General features: G+C 47.7%; 1 protein-coding gene across 9 annotated transcripts in view; it reads left to right on the top strand.

Moving 5' to 3' along the window:
- HIPK2 (homeodomain interacting protein kinase 2) overlaps nt 1-15,206 on the top strand; it is a 220,197-nt gene that overhangs the window by 139,853 nt on the left and 65,138 nt on the right. For all 9 annotated transcript variants that reach the window (XM_077997545.1, XM_028846369.2, XM_077997543.1 and 6 more), the window contains exons 3-6: nt 7,522-7,645; nt 7,963-8,082; nt 10,199-10,285; nt 12,693-12,877. In XM_077997545.1, coding sequence (XP_077853671.1) covers nt 7,522-7,645; nt 7,963-8,082; nt 10,199-10,285; nt 12,693-12,877 — 516 coding nt within the window. The remainder of the gene's footprint in view (nt 1-7,521; nt 7,646-7,962; nt 8,083-10,198; nt 10,286-12,692; nt 12,878-15,206) is intronic.

Below are 15,206 nucleotides of genomic sequence, written 5' to 3'. Positions count from 1 at the left end.
GCCACTGCACTCCAGCCTGGGTGACAGAGCGAGACTCTGTCTCAAAAAAAAAAAAGAAACATTTTAGACTTGACTTTGAACTTCTAGTACCTCAGAGCCTTATAGACTAGCAGAGGAGGGGGACAAGGCCTCTGCAAGATCAGATCACAGCAAAATGGTCTGAAGTCCCCAAAGATTCCCAGGGGCCAGATGGGGAACTACCTCCCTTACTTGAGGGTTTATGGGCTGGGTGTTGAGCAGCTGTTTATGAGGCAGCTTCTGTGTGCCAAGCTGAGGATCAAGGACAAGTAAGACGCAGACCCTGCCCTCCAGGAGGTATAGTAGAGGCAGATATGCAAACGTATTTATGTGTCAAAAATGACAATTATTTACTCTCTTTCCCCAGAACAAGAATGTTTAGTGTCTTGCTTTGGGAATGTTGGAAAGGAATGAGTCGTCTTTCTTAGGTGCAGATTTTGTCTGACACTTCATATATATGTTTATTTTTGATGTCCCAAAATAGCGATGAGGAATTTCTTTAAGATGGTTCTGTGGGGCCAGTGGGTGCTCAGTATTTATTGGACCAGTCTGGTCTGAGTATGTCACTGATCTTTGTATCCTTATCACCTGGTAGAGCCAGCACAGAGACAGTGGGCAGTGTCTGTTTGAATAAGGAAGAATGGAAGGGGGCAGGGAGGGGGGCAGGCTGTATCCGAAATATGTCTCATGAGTACAGAGAAAAGGCTGCACCCTTAGGGATGGGAGAGGGATCCAGAGGGGATCAGAAAAGGTTGAAACCAAAGGCAAGAGAGCAGCAGGTGGCTGTGGTGAGGCCCAGGTGGAGGAGCACGCGATTTAGCATGTTGCAGTGGGACTGCGCGGGATAAAAAGACTTCAACAGAAGAGCTAAGATAGAGGCTCTAGAGGGCATAATGACAATGGCCATAAAATAAGAGGTTTGGACTAAATCCCTGAGGTCCCAAGTCCTAACCCTGCATGACCCAGGTGCCACTTCCACCCCTCCTGCTCCTCCTGTCATTTTTACTATAATTCTTTCGTTGGCCACCTACAAGTAGTTGTCCTCGGCACTCTTGCTGTCTGTCCTGAGTGTGAGCCGGGATGCTCGTGCCGCTCTCTGGGCCTCAGCTTCTCCTCCTCCTTGGGCTAAATCCTGCCCCCTCATGCCCAGCCTTGATTGCTGCATAACGATTCAGCCCTTCTCTCTTTTGTCTGCACTGCCTTAGAGCTTTGTCTTAATCCATATTTTAACACTTTTTTATATTTAGTAGAGGTTTATTTGATCAACAGATGTTTGATGAGTGGCTACCAAATGCCTGTGCTGCCCTCATAGACTTGGTCAGGGAAGACAGACAGAGAGCAGGTTAAGAAAGTGCTGTGAAGTGGCATTTATGGCACCCTATATGAAGACTAACTGGTGTCAAGGGAGGCCTGTCTGTAGCGTGACAGTTGAGCTAAGATTTGAGGGATGAGAAGGAGGCAGCCATGTGACAGCCAGCAGGGAGAGCATTTAAGGCAGAAGCAACAGCATCCCATGAAGACTCTAGCTCCAAAGGAGCCCCTGGTACTCTTGGAAATAGAAAGGAAACTGACGGGCCTGCAACATATTGAGCTAGGAGAGTGGTTGGCAGGGACAGTGGAGAGGTGGGCAGGGTCCCAGTCGTGGAGGCCCCATGGCCATGGAGGGGTTTAGATTTCATTCCAAGTCCAGTGGGGAGCCCCTGAAGGCTTAAGCAAGGGGGAGTGCCATCTGTTCCCTGTGGCTGCCATGGAGGAAGCGGGCAGAAGGAAGGGAGAGACAAGTGGAAAGGCTGTGGTGGAAGCTCCAGGTGATGCAGGGGTGACCAGCTCCACTGCTGCGGCAGGGGGGATGGAGAATCAGGGGCTGACTTGAGACTTTGGAGCTGGCCATGTTAGTGGATAGATGGTGGGGATGAAGAAATCAAACATCTTTCCTGGATTTCTGCCTAAGCAGCTGGAGGGTGGTGATTCCATTTCATAAAATGAGGAGGACAGTGGAAGGAATATGTTTAGAGAGGGGGATCAGAGAAGAGTTCCCTTCTGGACTTGTGGAATTGGAGATGACTATGAGACATTCCAGAGGCAATACCAGGCTTCCAGAATGTAAATCTAGAGCCAGAAGAATTCCAAGATGGAGACAAACCTGGAAATACCAATGGAATTTAAACCTGTGGAGTGAGTAAGATGACTGAGTCAGTTTCCTAGGGCTGCTGAAATAGGTACCACAAAATACTGGCTTAAAACAAAAGACATCCAAAATCAAGGTGTCAGCAGGGCCATGCTCCCTCTGAAGGCTCCAGGGTTAGAGCCTGCCTTGTCTCTTCCCTCCTCAGGTGGTTCCAGGTGTTCCTTGGCTTGTGGCCGCATCACTCCAGTCTCTTCTTCACTTTTCACACGACCATCTTGCTGCTGTGTCAGTCTCTATGTCCAGATTTCCCTCTTATATGGATGTGAGTCACACTGGATTAGGGCCCACCTACTCCATTATGACCTCATCTTAGCTAATTATATCTGCAACAACTCCATTCCTAAATAAAGTCACATGCTGAGGTGCCAGGAATTAGGAGTTCAACATAACTTTTGGGGGGACACAGTTCAACCCATAACAATTATCTAGGGCAAGGGTAGAAGGAGAGAAGAGGCGGGCTTAGGACTTGGCCAACACACAGCAGTTGGGTAGAAGAGGGCAAGTCTACAAAGGAAATGGGCAAGCCACAAGCAGAGAGGTGGGACAGATATGGGGAGCAAGCGATGCCATGAAAACCAAGAATAAGTGTTTCAGGGCAGGAAGGAATGATCACCCGCATGAAAGAAATGCAGCTCCCAGTCACAAAGCTAAGAAGTTGATCAACGGATGTGACAGCATGGAGATCACTGCTGATCTCAGCAAGTGCAGCGCGTCAGTGATGCAGAGTGTCCAACTCCAGTTAAAGGAGGCTGAGCAAATGCTGTGAGGTGAAGAGGTGGGAACCGCAGGGGGAGATGACTCTCCAGAGAGTGGGCCTTGAAGGGGAGCCGAGAACTAGGGCAACAGCTGCTGGGAGACGAAGGGATTAGGAAAGGTTTGTGTTTGGGGCTTTTGTTTTGTTTTTTGTGTTCTGCTTTGTTTTCTAACGTGGGAGCCGCTAGAGCATGTGGTGTACTGTGTCGGCTCAATTTTTATGTCTGTGTGTTTCTGTGACACACATTTTGTATTCGACTTGAGTTGTCCTGTGTGCTTTGATGTGGCTTTCCCAGCATCGGAGGCCTTCATGGACAGTACTGTCTCCCAGCCACCTAGCCAGATGTCTGGGTATTTGTTCTTTATGGTCGCAGCAGGAACATTCTGCAGCATGTATCATGGTACCCTGAATGGCTGCCATTTCATTTTCTTGGTGGACTACAAGCAATTTTCACAGGCCCCGTTCATGTCATGTCAGTCGTCAAAGTCTGTCTGGTATTTCCTGCTAAAGAACATCACTAAAGTGCCTTTGTGTGGCCGTTTTAGTTGTTGCAGTCTGCCTTGTTCATCACTGGGGAATAGAAACTGGAAAACAAGGTTTCCATGGATTAGGAACAGCCTTCCAGGCCATGAGAACCATGTAACTAACCTGATAGGAAGGACAGGCATGTAGTCGAGTTCAGAGAAGTCCCCCGGGGCCAGACTGGCCTCTTCCTAAGACTTGAGTGTCAAACATCCAAACCTACAGACTGGAGTGTCAAGCATCCAAACGTCAGGCTGCAAGAGGGCAGGGGCCAGCCGAGGGATCAGGTGACAAGAATCGGGGGACAGAGGTGAGAATGTGCTTGATCCTTGAGCAAGCAGTCCAGGCCAAAACTCTCCTCCCACGAAGAGGCCTAGATCCATGTGAGAGGAGGCAGGAGGCCACCCCTGACTCTAGAACAGGGAGGGCAGAAAGAAACAGGTTCTGACACCATAATACTTTTTTTGACAGTGTTCTTTTCAGATATTCCCTTCTTTTCTGGCCTGGTGTAGTGGCTCCTGCCTGTAATCCCAGCACTTTAGGAGGCTGAGGCAGGTGGATCACTTGAGATCAGGAGTTTGAGTCCAGCCTGGCCAACATGGTGAAACCCCATCTCTACTAAAAATAAAATTAGCCAGGCCTGGTGGTGGGCGCCTGGAATCCCAGCTATCTGGAAGGCTGAGGCACAAGAATCGCTTGAACCCAGGAGGCACAGGTTGCAGTGAACCAAGATCATGCCACTGCACTCCAACCTGGGCAACAGAGAGAGACTCTGTCTCAATTAAAAAAAAAAAAAAACACACACACACACAGATAATCCCTTCTTTTCTAAGGGATGTGATTTTTTAAATAAACTGAAATGATCTCTAAAGGCACTGCTAGAGGCAATCTGGCAGTAATCTCATCAGTTACACACAATGGTGAGTGAACCTGGGGGCCCTGGTGAATGGCCAACACTGACACAGGTGGCCTAGGCAGGTGGCGGGCTCGTGACCACATGGGAGATGAGGTTGCTGCAGGGACATGTTGTGCCACCACAGGCATCCCCAGCTCATCAGTGCCTGTGGGTAAGAGTGGCCCCTGACGCTACATGCACGGTCCAGTGTGGGGACCAAAGGAGACAAAGGCCAAAGACGGGGTGAAGTGCCAGGCAGAACACGGGCAGCTGAAGATGCCCAGCAGCAAGGGATGGGGACAACGGAAGGCTCATTAAATAACACCAGGGCAACTCGCTCCACCCCCCAGCGGTCACTCCTCCTGCTGCCCAGACCAGCAACTGTGGCTGGCACTCTAGAAGCACCTAGTAGCCAGTACCCAGTCTCCAGTTCTGAGGAAAGGAATAAACTCCTCTTTTTTTTGAGACAGAGTCTTGCTCTGTTACCAGGCTGGAGTGCAGTGGTGCAAATCATGGCTTATGGCACCTGCAAACTCCTAGGCTCAAGCGATCCTCCCACTTCAGTCTCCTGAGTAGCTGGGACCACAGGTGCGCACCTCCATGCCTGGCTAACTTTTTTTTTTTCTTTTTACAACAGACTCTCACTTTGTTACCCAGGCTGGAGTGCAGTGGTGCCATCCCAGCTCACTGCAGCCTCTGCCTCCTGGGTTCAAGCGATTCTCATGCCTCAGCCTCCTGAATAGCTGGGATTACAGGCGTGTGCCACCACACCCAGCTAATGTTTGTATTTTTAGTAGAGATAGGGTTTCACCATATTGGCCAGGCTGGTCTTGAACTCCTGACCTCAAATGATCCTCCCACCTTGGCCTCCCAAAGGGCTGGGATTACAGGCCCGAGCCACTGCACCTAGCTATTTTTTTTTTTTTTTTTTTTTTTTTTAGAAACAGGGTCTCACTGTGTTGCCCAGGCTGGTCTGAAACTCCTGGACTCAAGTGATCCTCCCATCTCACCCTCCCAAAGTGCTAGGATTCCAGGCATGAGCCACCACCCCTGGCCAAACTCCATTTTACATGTGAAAAATCGAAACTTTGTAATAAGACATTTTTGGGTTTTGTTTGCTTTGTTCTTTTCAATACTATTATATAAAGAAAAAAGATTATCAATGAGAATAAATTTGAAGGGGGAAGAGGAGATGCTTTTTCAGTAGAGAAAAATTCAGCTAGAAGATCCAAGACCAGTGGGGGTGTTTCTGATTGCCCCCTTCCTCTCCACTCTCATGCTAGGTGGGTGAAAGGTAACCGAGAAAGGGCTCCCCAGCTCCCTTCACTCCCACTCCAGGCTGCAGAAAGGGCGGGAAAGTAGCCTCTTCTAGCGTCGCTTAGTCACGTGGAAAATTTATAGAGAAGACAAAAGTCAGGCTAATGCATTTCATTATCAGTAGAATGCCTTGAGCCACTTTTGTTTTGTTTTGTTTTGTTTTTAAGACAAGGTCTATCTCTGTCGCCCAGGCTGGAGTACAGTGGTGCAATCTCAGCTCACTGCAAACTCTGCCTCCCGGGTCCAAGCAATCCTCCCACCTCAGCCTCCCAGGTAGCTGGGACTATAGGCACACACCACCACACCCTGCTAATTTGGGTTTTTTTGTTTGTTTGTTTTTGGTAGAGACAGGGTTTTACCATGTTGCCCAGGCTGCTCTTGAACTCCTGGGTTCAAGCAGTCCACCTGCCTCGGCCTCCCAAAGTGCTGGGATTACAGGCATGAGCCACCGCGCCTGGCCTTGAGACATATGTTTAAAAAAACATAAGCTGTGTTCATATCTCAAACTTTGAGCCTGGTTTTGTCCAAACATACCCCTACCTAATCATGACCAATTCTTAGAAAAGAAGATGTAGCTGGGTGGTCTCTTTGGTGTTGATTACCAACTCCCTGTGAAATGTTCTCTTGGGGTTTAGGTGATTTCCTTGAAGGGACATTCAGGAACAGGTTGTTCATGGAGTTTATGCTGGAATCCTGGTTGATACAAAACTCTGTATTGATGAATGGAGTTCTATAATTGTAATATTAGGTAACTTTTAAGAAGATTAGCTTTTTAGAAGTTAATAAAAAAAAAAAGCAATGTTTCCTTAAAAAAGTGTGATGTAGGCCGGGTGCAGTGGCTCAAGCCTGTAATCCCAGCACTTTGGGAGGCCGAGACGGGCGGATCACGAGGTCAGGAGATCAAGACCATCCTGGCTAACATGGTGAAACCCCGTCTCTACTAAAAAGTACAAAAAAAAACTAGCCGGGCGAGGTGGCGGGCACCTGTAGTCCTGGCTACTCGGGAGGCTGAGGCAGGAGAATGGCATAAACCCGGGAGACGGAGCTTGCAGTGAGCTGAGATCCGGCCACTGCACTCCAGCCTGGGCAACAGAGCAAGACTCCGTCTCAAAAAAAAAAAAGAAAGTGTGATGTAAATTCTTAAGAAAGGATAATTGGCATAAACAGATATTGGATTTAATCCCATTATTTTGGGAGGGGGGCAGCTTGCTTTATATATTCCTGAAAATAGAATACCTTGAGTGGGGTGTGATTGTGCATTCCTGTAGACCCAGCTACTCAGGAGGCTGAGGCAGAAGGATTGTTTGAGTTCAGAAGTTCAAGACTATAGGAGCTATGATCATGCCTGTGAATAGCCACTGCACTCCAGCCTAGGCAACATAGTGAGCTCCCATCTCTAGAGAGACAGAAGAAAATAGAAGACCTGCATTTCAGAATTGCTTTGTAAAAACCAGGCATTCTCTGATGATTAGTTTCCCAGACTTTCAGCTACAAAAGATAACTTAAGAATATCTCTAAACTGGTTGTTAGCTCATCTGATTGGCATGTGAAAGTACTGAAGTCAGTAGGTGTGGTTCCCTGTAGGTGTGTTCTAAAGACAGACTTATCCTTCATCTCAGCCAGCCTTCTAAGTGGGTCCTCCACGAATGGAGGGGACCAAGCCAAAGAATGGAAGGATCACTGTAGCACAGCGCCTCTCCTGAGAGCCACGGGCCCTTCAGAGGAGGATTCAGTAACGGCACCCCAGGTTTGAAAGATAGTATTCATATAGAAACAGCTGCCTGCATTTCCAACTTGCTAATGGTTTCTTCCATTCTTCATTTTCAGGGCCCCTGAGATCATCCTTGGTTTACCATTTTGTGAGGCAATTGACATGTGGTCCCTGGGCTGTGTGATTGCAGAGCTGTTCCTGGGCTGGCCGTTATATCCAGGAGCTTCAGAGTATGATCAGGTGGGTCCAGATGACACAGATATTCACAAGACCTCATTCTTCATCTGGAAAATAGCCTGGATTAGCACTGCATTGATTACATGACAAAGGGGCGGGACTGTGGAATGTCACGTTGTCTCCCAAACCTTGCTTCCCTTAACCTTGCTATTTTTTCTTTACTCCTTTCTCTTTTCCCTTTTTCTTTTTTCTCTTTTTTGTTAACTTCTTTCCCTACAAAAATTGTCATTTTCATTTTTCTCAAAGCCAGCAGAGCCATTAGTGTACCATATGTATAGTGACAGGAAAAGCCCTGACCTCATTCTTATCTTTTCTTGCAGATTCGGTATATTTCACAAACACAGGGTTTGCCTGCTGAATATTTATTAAGCGCAGGGACAAAGACAACTAGGTTTTTCAACCGTGACACGGACTCACCATATCCTTTGTGGAGACTGAAGGTAGGAAGAGCATCCCCTCCACTCCTCACGGTGGCCCGGCGCTTAGGGAAGAGGGCCGTAGACTCATTAGTGGGGAGCTTTTGATTCAGTCAGCAAAATGAGGGCGTTGGGGTGCTGTTGTTAATACACGGTGTGACTGAATCTGAATGCTCAGAAGCCCCTCTTTCTCTTGGCCTATCACCGCCTGTGAGAGTCCCACATTATGATTGCTGAACTCCCAGGATTTAATCCGATAAGCCTTGATGACTGTCTGATTTGTGCTAGGGAGAGAAACAAACCCCACTCTGCCCTTGAGAGCTGGCAGTTCCAGCGGGAGACGGGACCATGTGCCACAAGCTCCCGCCCCTCTGTAATAAGGGCCCTGTTCCTGGTCAAGAATGGGTGTGGGTGCCAAGGAGAAGGAGCATTTAGTTCTGCCTGCAGCAGAGGGGAAAGGAGGAGCGTTTGAACTGGGCACTGAAGAATGAAGAGGGAGTGCAGTGGCTCATGCCTGTAATCCCAGCACTTTGGGAGGCTGAGGCCAGCAGATCACTTGAGGTCATGAATTCGAGACCAGCCTGGCCAACATGGTGAAACTCCGTCTCTACTAAAAGTATAAAAATTAGCTGGGCATGGTGGCATGCGCCTGTAATCCCAGCTACTCGGGAGGCTGAGGCATGTGAATCGCTTGTACCTGGGAGACGGAGGTTGCAGTGAACTGAGATTGTGCCACTGCACTCCAGCCTGGGCGACAGAGTGAGACTGTGTCTCAAAAAAAAGACAAGGAACAATGAAGCGGGTTTGCCCAGTAGAGAAGTGCAGGGTGGCGGCTGGGGTGGTGGGGGTTAGGGAGAGGGATTCCAGGCAAAGGAGGCTGCCTGATGAACCCATGGGAGCGTCCTGAGGCCCAGGGAGGCATCTGGTTCACTCTAGTGACCATAAACCTGAAACTCCAGGGCAGGGGCTTCACTTTAACAGAAACATAGTTTGCTTTCGCTTTGATCTGTGCCTAGCAATTAAAATCGAAGTATGTTCCTGGTAAAAATAAAATAATAAAGTCTTAAATATGTTTCATTTTAGGTATTTCTTTTTGTGCAGCAGGGTGGGGGGATGTTTGTTTTGTTGTTGTTTTGGGTTTTTTTTTTTTTTTTAATGGAAACTGCAGCCAAATTCTAATATGGTTTAAAGATAATATATATCCACTAGTGACAAAAGACTGAGAAAAGAGATTTGGGAACTGAGCAAGCACTCAGGCTAATGATGGGAGGCCTGGCATTTAGCAACTGTGAGGGTGAGTGTCCAGTAAAAAGAGTCCTCCAGTGGAGGAGGGTGAGGCTGGAGTTCGCTGCTGGGTTTTATTGAAGAGCCTCAGTCCCACATGTCCAGCTGTTCCCAGGACTTAAGCCGCTCCAGGTGTGCTGTCCTTGAGTGAGATTTTAAGGATTAATTACCTCTGGATTACCTCATGGAAGAGTCCAAAAACCCATAATAATTGGAAACAGCAGTTTCCCCAGCCATTTGGGGAATGTATGTCTGTGTCTCAGCCGCCAATAGAGGGGCAGCCCAACCACAGACTGTGGGACCAGCTGCCACCTATTGGCCATGTGACCACGGCAAGTGCCTTGGGTTCTCTCTTCCTGTTTCCCCATCTGGAAAATGGGGATAGTAATTGTGCTACCTAATGTGGTTGTCAAAACTATTAAATGAATAAATGTGCTTTAGAACAATGTCTGGCACGTAGCAAGAGCTATGTGCATAAGGGTTTATTAAATAAAATTGGAAAATGCATGGAAAAGTCCTTTGCTTTTCCACAATGGAATCTTGTCTTATTCCTTAGACTCAGAGAAGGCTGTAAGCTGATCAAGGATGTAGCATACCTTGATCAGCTTGTGGTATGGAGCAAGACTGCTCCGTACCTGACTGACAGCCGGCCCCTGACACATGTGCATGGGAAGGAGGAGGGATGGGTTGGTGTGGATGAAGAGAGAAAGGAATTGCAGTGCAGGCCACTGAAGAATCAAAATCTCTTCTGAAAGGTGGGAAAGAGACCCTCTGTGAGACACAGGAATTCCAGGCTTGAGTCCCAGTGGTGAGGAGCTAAGTCACATTACCAATTGGCTTTTGCCTCTCTTGGCAGACACCAGATGACCATGAAGCAGAGACAGGGATTAAGTCAAAAGAAGCAAGAAAATACATTTTCAACTGTTTAGATGATATGGCCCAGGTAAGCTTCATGGGTGAGTATGAAATGTGAGCCCTTTAAAACCAAGGGCAGCAAGACTTCTGCAATAGTAATATAAGATAATGGGTTGAAATCCACATTATTCAACTGCAGTGGTTGACCTTGACCTCAAACAGTTACAGCCAACCTTAGTAAGAATACCATTTGGTGTGTAAAACATTTTTAAAACGTCATACCAGCTCCATAAAAATCATTCCAGTTGGCCAGGCATGGTGGCTCATGCCTGTAATCCCAGCACTTTGGGAGGCTGAAATGGGTGGATGACCTTAGGTCAGGAGTTCGAGACCAGCCTGGCCAACATGGCGAAACCCCATCTCTACTAAAAATACAAAAATCAGCTGGGCATGGTGGTGAGTGCCTGCAATCTCAGCTACTTGGGAGTATGAGGCAGAAGAATCGCTTGAACCCAGGAGGCAGTGAGCTGAGATCACGCCACTGCACTCCAGCCTGGGCAACAAGATCAAAACTCTGTCTCAAAAAAAAAAAAAAAAAATCATTCCAGTTTATTGGTTCCCACTTGTAATATAGTACTGGCCAATCTTCCTGATGTTATCGTGAGAAGAATTCCAGCCCATTAGTACCCATGGATTTAATGCTCATGATTGAGTGTATATGTTTCCTGGGGCAGCTGTTAGAAGGTACCATGAACTGGATGGCCTAAGACAACAGATTTTCCACAGTTCTGGAGGCCAGAAATTGGAAGTTGGGCTTCAGCAGGCCTATGTTCACTGTAAAGGCCATTGGGGAAGAGCATCCATGTCTGTCTCCCAGCTTCTGGCAGCTCTGGCAATCCTCAGCATTGTTTGACTTGTAGCTGCATCCCTCTAATCTCTGCTTCCTTCTTCACATGGCTTTTATCCTGTGTCTTCTCTGTGCTTCTGTGTCCACATCTCCCTTGCCTTGTCACTGGGCCCACCATAATCGAGTATGACCTCATCTTAATTTGATTACCTCTGCAAAGACCCTATTTCCAAATAAGGTCACATTCACACCTACTGGGGACTGGGACTTTAATATACTTTTAGGGGGATATAATTCAATCTGCTACACAGTCTCAGCTCACTGGCAGGGACCACAGGCTCTCACCTTTGTGCCCCAGAGAAAATTCTAGAACTTCAGCTATTTTTAGTGTGAAAACTAGTCTGAAACCAGGACAATCCAAAGTGAATTTTCTCTTTAAAGCAATGAGAAACAACGCCATACATCATTCTCAGCCAACTATCTCAAGAACAGAAAACCAAACACCGCATGTTCTCACTCATAGGTGGGAATTGAACAATGAGATCACTTGGACACAGGAAGGGGAACATCACACACCGGGTCCTATTGTGGGGAGCGGGGAGGGTGGAGGGATAGCATTAGGAGATATACCTAATGTAAATGATGAGTTAATGGGTGCAGCACACCAATATGGCACATGTATACATATGTAACAAACCTGCACATTGTGCACATGTACCCTGGAACTTAAAGTATAATAATAAAAAAAAAAGCCATACACCAGTAAACACTTAGCACCCCTCTTACTGTAGATGAGTATAACCAAAAATCATGATTCTGAGTAAAGTGTGCTTGTCAGTTGATTAGTAACTTAGATTGTCTGAGAAAACTGAAATTGGTTTCCAGACCATGTCCTGGAAAATATACAAATCACCACAAAACAAGCCTTTTAAAAGCGATCGTAGTAGAGACTCACCCTTGGAAGAAAAATCCTGTGTTCAGATATCCTGCCTGTCTTGGCCAGAGGTGACTCCATTGAACACAGGGACTAAAATAATTCTGGCCCTAACTGGGGGAGCCATGAGAAGGATGATATGCTGTAGGTGGAGGAGGGGCACACTCGGCCCTTCCACTTCCCTCTAAAGGTTAAATACATACATACATAGACTTTTTTGCATCTTATTTCTACTGCTTGGCTGTGATTCTTTTTTAAAAATTGTGGCAAACAGCATAAAATTTATCATCTTAGCCTTTGTTAAGGGTACAGTTCAATAGTATTAACACTCCCATTGTTATGCAGCCAGTCTGCAGGACTCTTTTCATCTTGTGGTTATTTTTAATGAGGAGTGATGAAAGCTGCATTTCAACTTAACTGATGAAAGCAGGAGCAGTTTACATCCTGTCATTCAGCTATATTTGCAGGTCCCAGCAGCGGCCCTCTCCCCTTCCTGGGGCACAGCCCCTCTCTGCCTTTCCTGCAGAGAGACAAGCCACATCCTGTGGGCAATGACAACATGTGGGTGGTGCCTCCCATGGGGCAGAGTTCCTGGGAACTGAGAAAGGGGGCTTGAGAGATCAGGAGGAAGTTGCAGGGCAAAAAATAAGGGGAGCCAGGAGAGGGGAGGCACGCTGGGGTCGTCCTTGGTAACCTGTCCTTACTTGCGTCCAGGTGAACATGACAACAGATTTGGAAGGGAGCGACATGTTGGTGGAAAAGGCTGACCGGCGAGAGTTCATTGACCTGTTGAAGAAGATGCTGACCATTGACGCTGACAAGAGAATCACTCCAATCGAAACCCTGAACCATCCCTTTGTCACCATGACACACTTACTGGATTTTCCCCACAGCACACAGTAGGTGTCCTGTTTGATACTTCGTACCAGGGATCAGCAAACTTTAAAGGCCCAGACACTACATATTTTAGGTTTTGCAGCCATAAGGTCTCGGTAACAGCTACTCTGCTGTCACTGTAGCTGAAAGCAGCCACAGATGCAATACATAAACAGATGAGTGAGGCCGCATTCTAATAAAACATTTATGAAAGTGGGCAGGGCCAGGCACGGTGGCTCACGCCTGTAATCCTAGCACTTTGGGAGGCCGAGGCAGGTGGATCACCTGAGGTCAGGAGTTTGAGACCGGCCTGGCCAACATGGTGAAACCCTGTCCCTACTAAAGATACAAAAATTAGCTGGGTATGGTGGGGCGCACCTGTAATCCCAGCTATTTGGGAGGCTGAGGCAGGAGAATCACTTCAACCCAGGAGGCGGAGGTTGCAGTGAGCCAAGATTGCACCATTGCACATCAGCCTGGGTGACAGAGCAAGACTTCGTCTCAAAAAAAGAAAAAAAAAAAAAAGAGGCCGGGCACAGTGGCTCATGCCTGTAATCCCAGCACTTTGGGAGGCTGAGGCAGGCGGACCATGAGGTCAGGAGATTAAACCATCCTGGCTAACATGGTGAAACTCCGTCTCTACTAAAAATACAAAAAATTAGCTGGGCATGGTGGTGGGTGCCTGTAGTCCCAGCTACTCTGGAGGCTGACGCAGGAGAATGGTGTGAACCCGGGAGGCGGAGCTTGCAGTGAGCCAAGATCGCTCCACTGCACTCCAGCCTGGGTGACAGAGCGAGACTCCCTCTCAAAAAAGAAAGAAAGAAAGTGGGCAGTGGCTGGATTGGGTTCCTGGCCTGCAGTTGGCTTCACACGGAAAAGGAAGGAAGAGGAGAGCACAGAGCTGGGTGAACCTGACTCTGGGTATCTGTGCAGGAAGAGAGGTGCCCGAAATGGTAGTCTTTGTAGAGCAAAACCAGTCTCAGGGCCAAAGGTTGCTCCCAGAACCATCCCAGAGTGGACCCAGTCTAGTTTGGGTTTGGATTTGTTCATTCATTTCTTCAGTGTGCTGTGTGCTGGGGTACAGTGGTGAGCAGAGCAGACGGCCCTGCCCACTGGAGCTTGCAATCCACAGGAGACAATGGTATAAAACAAGTGATGCCCAAATCAGCAGGCTGCTCCCAGGACAAGTATCAGGTGTGATGAGAGCATACCACAGGGGAGCATCATTTTGGGACAGACCAGGAAGACTCCCAGGAAGTGGCCTGTGAAGGATAAGGAAGAGGATGGGCATGAGCAGGCAGGGCATTGCCTGTGTGGACAGGACACTCCCCCATGGGCAGGACCATGCACCCATCCCAGAAGGCAGTAGGTGAGACAGTGAGGCACCCAGTCAGCCAGGGCAGGCCGTACATGTTAAGGTTTTTAATCTTGATCCAAAAAGCAATGGGAACTCATTAAATGATTCTTAAGCAAGGGAATAGCTGGTTAGATCTGTGCTGAGCAAAGATCTGTCTGCTGCCACACAAGTGAAATGAGTCTGGCAAAAAAATGTCCATTGGGTTTAACAATTCGCAAGTTGTCAGTAACGCAGTGGCAGCCATTCAGTGGAGTGGTAAAAGCAGAAACCAGTTTAGCAGGTTGAAAGACCAAATGAGAGGTGAAGAAATAGCAACCTTTCATGAAGTGAGGCTATGCAAAAGAAGAAATAGAGGGGTGACTGGGGAGGGGTCAGGGGGATTGTTTTTTAGACAGGGTTCAGAGCACAGGGATGGGCTAGTGTCACTGGAAGGATGGATGGAGGAGGGGCGTGTGGATGCAGCGTATGTGCTGGTCTAGTGGAGAAAAGTTGAGGGAGTCCTGTCAGACAGCTTCTGCTTCTCAGAAGTAGGCAATGAGGTTATCTGTTGAGAACAAGGTGGAGGGTGGTTTAGGAAGGGTAGAAAATTTAAGTAGCTGGAGCAGAAGGTGGCAGAGCAAACTGACCAGAGAAATACGGTGGAATTGTTGAGCCCTGAGGTTGGACATGAATCGTTTATAGTGTAACTGATCTCCCCGGGTGAAGGCATAGAGAAGACAGATCAGTCTCCTGATCTGGATTTGTCCAGGTGGAATTTTTGCCAGGCTGATAAGAGAAGAAGACAGATTGACAAGGAAGCTGATGAGGCTAGCCAGCCAGTAACTGTAATCCAGAATGATGGCTATTGGAGGCTTTGCCCAAAGGGAAAGGAAGTGAAGATGGGAGGGGATCCAAGTAAACGTGGTGTTCTAGTCAATGCAGAGAAGGGTTATCATAGTCATAGTGGAATGAGCCGGATGGAGGAAGAATGTGGCTGGGAAACAGGATGCTTGAAC

This window comes from Macaca mulatta, chromosome 3, assembly GCF_049350105.2.
Source record: "Macaca mulatta isolate MMU2019108-1 chromosome 3, T2T-MMU8v2.0, whole genome shotgun sequence".
NCBI lineage: Eukaryota > Metazoa > Chordata > Mammalia > Primates > Cercopithecidae > Macaca > Macaca mulatta.
This window is presented reverse-complemented; position numbering and strand designations above follow the sequence as displayed.